General features: G+C 44.5%; 1 protein-coding gene across 1 annotated transcript in view; it reads left to right on the top strand.

The window, feature by feature from the left end:
- The first annotated feature begins 4477 nt into the window (after nt 1-4477).
- Nucleotides 4478-9188, top strand: part of HBS1L (HBS1 like translational GTPase) — a 62235-nt gene continuing 57524 nt past the window's right edge. The window contains exons 1-2 of the mRNA XM_074163412.1: nt 4478-4640; nt 8580-8645. Of these exons, the coding sequence (XP_074019513.1) occupies nt 4598-4640; nt 8580-8645 (109 nt within the window). The 5' untranslated portion in view covers nt 4478-4597. The remainder of the gene's footprint in view (nt 4641-8579; nt 8646-9188) is intronic.

Raw genomic sequence — 9188 nt, 5'->3', positions numbered from 1 at the left:
CTTGCAGAACTTTTATATAGATTTTAAATATTTACTGTGATCATGTTTAAGTATTCTTGTCACCTACACAAGTATCTAAACCGTTTGAATCCTGCTAAGTTTTTGGCCTTGATCATTTCTTCTGGCAGTGAATTTTACAGTCTAATTCTGTAATTACCTTTATCAGTTTAAAATTTGCTTTCTTTCAATTTCAAGGAATTTCCTCTTTCACTATGAGAGGAAAAACAATGGCTATTTATGAGCCATTCCCTAGTATACACTTTGGTCACGTCCCATTTTATATATCTCCTCTGTAAGACAAATTCTTAATCTTTTTAATCTTTCTTCATGTAAGAAATTTCCCATACCCCTGATGATTCTCATTACTTATCTCACACTGTATCAACAATATACTTCATCGACCTAGAAGAAGTGAATGCCGATCTCTGTTGTGATCATATCTTATTTTTCTTTAATTTGCATTCAGTGGTAAAAACAATTGATCAGGGATTTTCAGTGAGTGCCTGACAGTGGCTACAGCTCCCATCCTCTTGGCAACCGTTCTTGAATGTGAGCTCCTGGCTCTCGCAGCCCCTGTGGTTCAAGGCGGTTCTCCTCCTTGGGTTGCTGCAGAAGAGAAAGAGCCTGAGAGCCAGCAGGGAGGCCGTAGGATGACAGGGGAATTTGGGATAACACCCAAAGTGTTTCGGGAAGCATAGACATAGCTAAAGCCATTGAAATATTTTATTCCTTATTGTAACGGTAACTTTACATATTTGTGAGGAACACAAATGGCTCATATTAAACCATCCAAATAAGCCACTCTTCCAGATCAAATTGCCATTACTGTACCTATTCATCTAACTTAGCTAGATCCTGTTGAAATTCTACAAGGTCTTGACTAACATAAATCACTAACTCACATGCAAAACTCGCTCTGCAGACTGATCCATTCTCAAAGAAATAATAAATATATTTAACAAGCTCATTCAAACTGTGGAAAATTGGAGACATTTGCTATTTACCATATGTACAAAATGATCATTTATTAATACTCTCTACTTTCTGACTCCTAAATCAGCTTCTGATCTAGACGGTGTCATTTTAAACAAAACCAGACATGTATTTTTTGGCTGCAGTTCTTTTGATCCAGTCAGATCATTTATCAGCTGGAAAAGTGTAGTGACATTGATAATATCTATATTTTAAAACATAACACTCGCACTGCATAGTGTGGTATAACATCTGGAATTATGCTGGTTTTTTTCCCCAGACCATGTCTTGCTTACCTTTGGTTTAAAAAGAAAACAATATTGAAATAGACTGAATGTTTTTTAACTAAGAACTTTAAAACTACTAAAAAGCTGGATAACTTCACTTCAAGAAGAAATAACACCATTCAAAAGACTTTCTGCTTAGCCAAAAGAAATTATTGAATATTTTATTAATTGTTTCATACTATTACAAAAAAAAACCCTAATATTGCTGGGGCTGGGAGTGCCCAGCAGACTGCTGAAAAAAACAGGATTACCAGTGATGCTGCCAGCCTTATTAAGACTGGTGGTTCTTAGTTCACGTCTTAATGAACATGCCTTAAAGTAATATATAATCTCATTTGGCAGGAAGGAAATGAACGCTCACAGTGCTTACCAGAAGCGGCCTGGTTAGTCATTCCTCAGTCCGAGGTGCTGGAGCCAGCCTGACGAGGTTCTCTGATGCTGCTTTAATCGCTGCTGAAGAAATAATGTTTAGTTACAGACTGCTTTGCTGTCAGATTAATACTTTCATGAACCTTGCACTCACTTACAAATAGCACTAACTGAGGCATAGGGACTTGAGGACTAAAGCTTATTATTTCTCGAACACCTTTCCCTAAAACATTTATATAGGTCTCAAAAGGAAAGGCAAGAAATGATCAGGGTGTATTTACGACCCTCTGAAGATACTGCTGTAATACGAAATAATTGCATTTCTGTATGAAATTGTTGTTCTTGTTTGTGATTTTTTTTTCTCCTGTATTCATATGATATAACCTACTACACTTAAAGAAAAATAGCAGCCTTCCAAGCTCACTGTTAAAGCCATGGAAAGACTATGTAGTGTATCATCTACACCGGCCTTAGATCATCTTTATATTTTTCCAACTACTATTTATTTTCTTTTTTTAAATACTAATTTTGAAATCTTGAAAACAATGTCACATTTGAATATCAAGCAAATGAAATGTGGGTCGTATCTGTGGAGGCCACAGTCATTGAGAATCAAGATGACATAATAAATGGGAATGTAAAATTCAACCGTGAAAAAATGATTATTTGATAAGCAGCTGGTGACTTGCGTAAAAAGCATGAATAGGAAGGATAAAAGACACATCTTTGCAGTAGGATAGTCAGCTGTGAAATGAGAAATGTCATTACTTGAAAGAAAAAAATTGCTAAATCTACATGATTAAGATTTCCTGGAGTTTGTAAAATTTTCCAAATGGGATCTAAGTAATTATGGAGGCTGGAAAGAGTGCCATTTCCAAGATAAAGCTGCTGGAGGCAGACTGGCAGGTCACTGCGAGGGTTGTAGTGCTACAGTGTCTTGAGTTACTTCACTAAAGGCTCAGCCCATGCTGGAATCAGGTTTTGAATTTAGAAGTGTGTTGCTTTGGCTTTGTAATGTTGAATCATAATGTACGATAGCAATTCTTCACTTTTGTATCTTTGCCCCATATCAAGAGATTGGGAGGGATAAGGATCAACACAACCCCTGTGAAACCTCTGCTGCAGAGAACATTTGGGTCACTAAAGGTCAACAGGACACCAGCATTAATTAGAAATCCTCGTTTCCAATTCTATTTTAATCTTAGCACCATATGAAAGGCATTACACAGACCCTAAGTTTGTACAGCTGCATGTGCTGCGCTGTACAAATTAGTTAGAAATATGCAAATAACATACGGAAACAATCTGCACATTTGCATGCAGTTTGTATACGAACACAAACTTTGGCTTATGTTTAACACACCCTGCCTCTGGTGGTGACCAGGAAGGATGCGGAATCACAGTGACAGTTCAGGCATGTGGGCCGGGACGAGGCAATGGTTTGGTGGCAGTTACAAAACCAGGGCATGTGTGTTTGCAGGGACGTGTGGCTGCGCGGTGGGATATGGGAGGACACCTGGGGCATGCAGGTGGCTGGATTTCTGGTGTTGTCAAGACTGGGTAAAAAGGTGGTAAATAAAGTATTAAAAGTCTTGAAGATGGAGGCATCTGACTTGAGGTTAAGGGAATCGTCAGCCTAGCATGTCCTGAGCATGTAGATGAAGGCAGGTTCCTGGGGAACAGTGGGCTAGATGGGGCTTTGAGCAACCTGCTCTAGTGGAGGTGTCCCTGCCCATGGCAGGGGGGTTGGAACTGGATGATCTTTAAGGTCCCTTCCAACCCAAACCATTCTATGGTTCTATGATTCTATGTGGAAGCAGCGGTCAGAGCTGGAGCTCAGCAGGGAGTACTGGCAGGGCCTGTGAACAGGGGTCTGTCTGCCACCTCCCTCTGCCACCGAAACTCAGTCATCTCTGCTTGTCCTTCTCTCTCTGACCCAGCAAGAGGAGTAGCTGCCCAATAGCAATGCTAATTAATAGAGTTTGCATTTACCTACAGCCAGCTCATTTAATCTGGGCCACTAGTCAGTCAGTCACTGGATTGTAATGGCTACTGGTCACCAACAAACCAGGCCAATTTGAGCTCTTTCAGATCCAGAATGGAAAAAAACCTTGTCCTTCATGTCAAAGCCTTTTAAATTCTGTGCCTGTGGTGGTACACAAATACAGAAATGGTATCTTAAGAGCGTGTTTAAATAAGCATACCCTTCAGTGAACTGGGCCGACCCAGAACACTACACTGTCCTTGATGTAACTGTTTTGAGTAGTCTTAAATATGTTTGCTTACTTATGTGCACACATGGCTGCAGGAGTTCAGTGTATTTTAGGCCTGGGGTGTGAATAATGATGTAGAAATGAGGGTTACACCTCAAATACCGAGCCTGCACCCAACGGTAGGATAGGACCCGTGGCAAGCTGGGTAGCGGGGTGGTTAGCTGCCGGCACTCTCAGTGCTGGCCACAGCACGGCGAGGGCGGGGGGAGACAGGTAAGGTGTAAAGGCGTTACCCCCGGTCGGGCCTGCTCCCCGCGGGGCGGAGCACGACGCCACCGGAGACACACGCACCCCCCCACCCCCCCCGGCGACGGCTGTTCCCTCACCGTCTCTGAGGCCGAGGGCGCGGTGAGGGGAGCCGGCCTCATGGCCGCCTGCCCCCTCAGCCCCAACCGGGCCGGGCGGCGCGAGACCGGCGCCCGCCGCTGACGTGGCCAACGGCCCGGCGCGGGGGCGGAGCGCGCGTGGCGAAGAGACCCCGCCCCCTTTCGCTCCCCGCCACCGGGCCGGGCGGCGGCGGGAGAGGCCGCGCATGCGCGGCAGCGCGAGGCGGGCGGAAGGGCGCCCGGCGCGCCTGCGCGCGAAGGGGGGTGGGGGGGGGAATTCCGCCAGGCCCCGCCGGACACCAACATGGCGCCCTAGGTCCGCCGCGCCAGAGCCACCGCGGGCTAGCGAGGCGGCCGCCGCGCCGCCATCATGTCCCGGCACAGGAACGTCCGAGGCTATAACTACGACGAAGGTAGTGGCGAGCAGCGGCTGGCGCCAGAGCTGTGGGGGCGGCCCCAGGGGCCGGCCCCTTCGCGTCTCCTTCCCCCTCCGCTGCTCAGGCCAGCACTCTTTCCCCCGGCGGGGCCTTCCGCCCGGCGGAGGGGAGATGCGGTGTCCGCCGGAGGGATCGGCGGGGCCGGGGCGGGTGGCGGGGAGGGAGGGAGGGAGGGCGGGCGCGGGGGGCTGTCAGGGCGGTGGGCGGGGAGAAGCAGCGCCGGGCCCCGCCCCTCCGCGGGGGTTGGACGAGGCGCCGCGCAAAGCCCCCCCCCAGCCCGTTTCCCGCCCGACGGGCCCGCGTGGCCGCGCTGCCCATGACCCTCATGGCCACCGCCTGCGCTGCCGGGGCAACCCCGCCGGGCGAGCGCGGCCCCGGCGAGCAGGCCGAGCCCCGACAGGGTTTAGTAGTAGCCTTTGCCTCAAGCTGCCGGAGTTGGCTGCTTCGCCGACGGGTGGGAGTGGCTTGAAAAACCAGCCTCAGTAGGGCCCAGCCCGCCCTTCTCTGCTCTTGTGAGACTTAACAGTTTGTGCTCCCGGCCTAACTGGCAAATGGTTGCTGTCGTTCAGCCACAATTAAGAGGCAACAGCCTTTCCTTGTAGAAGAAATTTATTTCTTAAGGGTGGGGTTGAGCGTCTTAAGGAAGAGCCTGTTTTTCAGACACTTTTCTGTCATATTTTACCTGAGCTTGAACGGAACCTGATGCTTGCGTTAGGAACCTAATGAAGTGCAGCAAGGGCAAGCATAGGGTCTTGCAGCTGGGGAGGAATAATCCCATACACCGGTACAGGTTGGGGGTTGACTTGCTGGAGAGCAGCTCTGAGGAAGAAGACTTGGGAGTCCTGGTGGACAACAGGATGACCATGAGCCAGCAATGTGCCCTTGTGGCCAAGAAGGCCAGTAGTCCCCCTGGAGTGTGTTAAAAAGAGCATGGCCAGCAGGTCGAGGGAGGTCATCCTTCCCTTCTGCTCTGCCCTGATGAGGCCCCATCTGGAGCACTGTGTCCAGTTCTGGGCTCCCCAGTTCAGGAAGGACAGGGAACTGCTGGAGAGGGTACAGCAGAGGACCACAAAGATGATCAAGGGAATGGAGCATCTCTCTTATGAGGAAAGGCTGGGAGACCTGAGTCTGTTTAGCCTGGAGAAGAGTGAGAGAGGACCTCATCAATGCTTATAAATACCTAATGGATGGGTGTCAAGAGGATGGGGTTAGGCTCTTTTCCATGGTACCTGGCAGAGATCCCTTCCAGCCCCTACCATTCTGTGAACGGAGGAGCTCGTATGTAAAGAACTTGGCTTGTGCCTGGAGTGCTGCAGCTTCCTCAGTGCCCTGTGCCACTAACTTAGGCAAACTGTAAATCACAACCTTTTCTCACAATGGTTTTGTTTGTCTTGGCTTGGGCTGTGGAAAAATGGACACACTTCTGGTTGATATTAGTATTTTAAAGAATCCTTTGGTATGGGAGCAGCTAGTTCATTGCCTCACACTGTCAGATTATAAACAAAAATTGCAAGAAATACTTCTGCCTGCCTCTGGTCTTTTGCAGTTGAGTTGCACGGATTGCAATGTGTATATATATATATATTATAGTAACACAAATTGGGTTTTGCACTGTGAGCTTGGAATTTTGGGGGAAGTCACGGAAATCCATGCGAGCCATGACATCTGTGTGGCCTACTTTGCAGGTTTTACTAGTGCAAATTTAGCTAATATAGGCAAAATGTTAGACTGGATTGGGGATTTTACTGCTAGATTCTTTCATCCTTCAGAGATTCCCTTCATCACAGATTGGTTGAATCGTTGATCTGTGAAGTTGGGTGCCCAATCTGTAGAATTCTTTTCACAGTTTGTACGCTCATTAGTATCTCTTTTAATGAGGTTGCTGAGATACATAGTAATTTGCTGTACCCATACGATGCTTAAATTGCTTTTGCTATTTGAAACTTCACTGCTGCGTCACACATCAGGTCTAATTAGAAGTGTGTATATGTGTCGTCTTTGTACTTACACTGGATACTACTTTTGTAGTTGCGCACAATCATTTCTGTTCCAAATGAAGTACACTTTTGTGTCTTCTTTTTTAATGTAATATAATGCCATATATTCTTTTTATGCCACTTAAGATTCTGTAATGCTTTGTCTGTCCCCATTATTTGTCTCCTTTCTAAAGTAAATATTCGCGGGGGTTTTTTGGGTCTCCTTTTGTAGGAAGGCTTCTGAGGACTTAGATCTCGTGGCTGTTATTTGACCATATTCTATTTCTGCTCTCTCCTTTTTGAGGTATTGTGATCACAACTGAATGTGATATTCCAGCTGCAAGTATGTTGGTGATACAGCTGTAGATACTGTGGAATGCTTCTCTGGCTTCTACTCTGTTCTCTGTAATTTCTGTCATTTTCAAATAATTATTTTTATGGTCAGTGTAAACTGAGCTATTTTCACTGAGGTGTCTTTACTTAGTCTAGAAATTAAACCAGTATGAGATTAAACCACAAGTGATTCAAGTGATGCACACTGACAAGACTTACCTTGATTTCGGTCACTACTCTTGGAGTTCTCCTTGGCACTGTCCAAGTATTGGCCAAACTACAAAAAGTGTTCTTTCCTTGGAAAAAACCCATAATACCTCTTCTCTAGACTTTTTATAGATTAATTGGTCCTAGCATGGAACCAGGAGACAGTGTGTTCTTTTCAGTATGGTCAAAAAGTAGATAACAATATGCTCTTTTTTAAAAAACAATCGAAACAAGCCTAGAACATGATTTCTCTGTCCCATGATAATTAAATTTCCAAAGTTGCTTCCTGCATCTTTCACTACACTTCTCATACACTTGTGCCGGTCATTTTAGGTACTACTTTTGGTTGGCATTTTTTTTGAAAATTCCAGTGGATTATAGAGTTAAGTTTACTTTGATTTTTCTTGTTCTGTGTTGAGAGATAAATAAACCTTTCATGCCCCAAATTCTGAGCCCTTTATAGATGGATACAGTGTTTGTAATGTCCCAAATGCGTGGTCTCTAAGTTGATAGCAGAGTGCAGATGTTTTTTAGCTGTTAGCTACTTTTTTTCTCTCTTGCTCTTTTAAAACAACAAACAATATATGTTATTTGTGAGACTGCCAAGTGTATGCAACATCTTTAAAAATATTTCATTGCTTATTTTGTGTATTCCATTATTACCTAGTAAAAATTACAAATTTATTTTCAAGATTTACATAATACTGGGATTATTTTTTTTGAGGGGGGGATAATTTACTTTATCTTTGTGTTTCCTGGTAACTGATTCCTGATACCTCTTTTTTAAGGCGGAAAATACACCGCTGTGTTTAAGTATCTGCGTAAGATTCTTGCTTTTTGGCTGAAACAGTTTTGCCTATTCAAAGGGAATTGTGAATTGTGTTTTTGCCTTCCTGAACTTGAGCTGAAAGTTAGATGGCTGTGAGAATAGGCCAGGGAAGAAAGCTGAGAAGTAGATAGGTATGGAGTAGAAACGCTGGTGCTGAGTTGTTGGAGCAGAGACTGTAATTGAACTGCCCGTAGTTAAGACTATTGAGAGGTCAAGCAGAAATATGAAGAGAAATGCCGTGGGAAAAGATTTGTGGAACTCTAGAAAATTGGGTTTGGACTGGGAGGGCAGCCTTCCAAAGGAGATGCTGCAGAAGGAGATGTGACACATGGTGGCTCCTGAAGATTTTTAGCTTTCCTAATGAATAGAGTATTAAAAGTTAAAATTCTATTATTGTAACTTAGAATTTCTTACCTATGTAAATGAACACCACTTAATTGCACTTCTGGAATACTAGAGGCGCATAATTTCTTAAAATCTTGTGTAAAAAAGACCTTTTTATAGAAATATATTTCTCATACTAAGTATTTAGAAATTGTGCAGACTAATCTTACTGTTTCTCCTCCATAGATTTTGAAGATGATGATGTGTATGGCCAATCAGTGGAAGATGACTATTGCATTTCTCCTTCAACAGGTTAGTTCAAATGATTACATGTAAGTGTTGTTCATTGATTCCTAATTTGATATTATTTCTAGAATGAAACAATATTTAAAAGTTAGTGAAGCTTTTAAAAAGTTCCTAGCGGCCACAATCCTGTTAAAATCAGGTAGTGATTGTACTTTTGGAAGTCACATTAGACAACTGGGCACATCTTCAGTCCTACAAGAATAGTATCTTGGATGGTGAGAACATACTTGATAATGTAAAAATCTGGTTCACGGGAATGTGTTGATAGTCTTGAAGCATTTGGTATCTTTGAAAAGCGTTAGGAGGATCTAGCTGGGTTTAACAGTTGAGATTCCGCACCTGATAGTTGGGGTCTTTTACACAACTTTGGGTAAATGTGAGGTGGGGAGGCTAAATGTGGGGTGCAGCGCTGGTCCTCACTGGCTTCTGTTCTCAGGCAAGATCATGTGGAGCTAATGAGCCTTCTGGCGTCTGTAATGGTGGAAAGTAGGTATAAAAATAGTGGTGCTGTGTGCTCAGGTAGGACATAATCGGAGTGGCTCAGCCCAG

This window comes from Numenius arquata, chromosome 2, assembly GCF_964106895.1.
Source record: "Numenius arquata chromosome 2, bNumArq3.hap1.1, whole genome shotgun sequence".
Taxonomy (NCBI): domain Eukaryota; kingdom Metazoa; phylum Chordata; class Aves; order Charadriiformes; family Scolopacidae; genus Numenius; species Numenius arquata.
The sequence above is the reverse complement of the archived record's forward strand: the minus strand, read 5'-3'. Positions and strand labels throughout refer to the sequence as shown.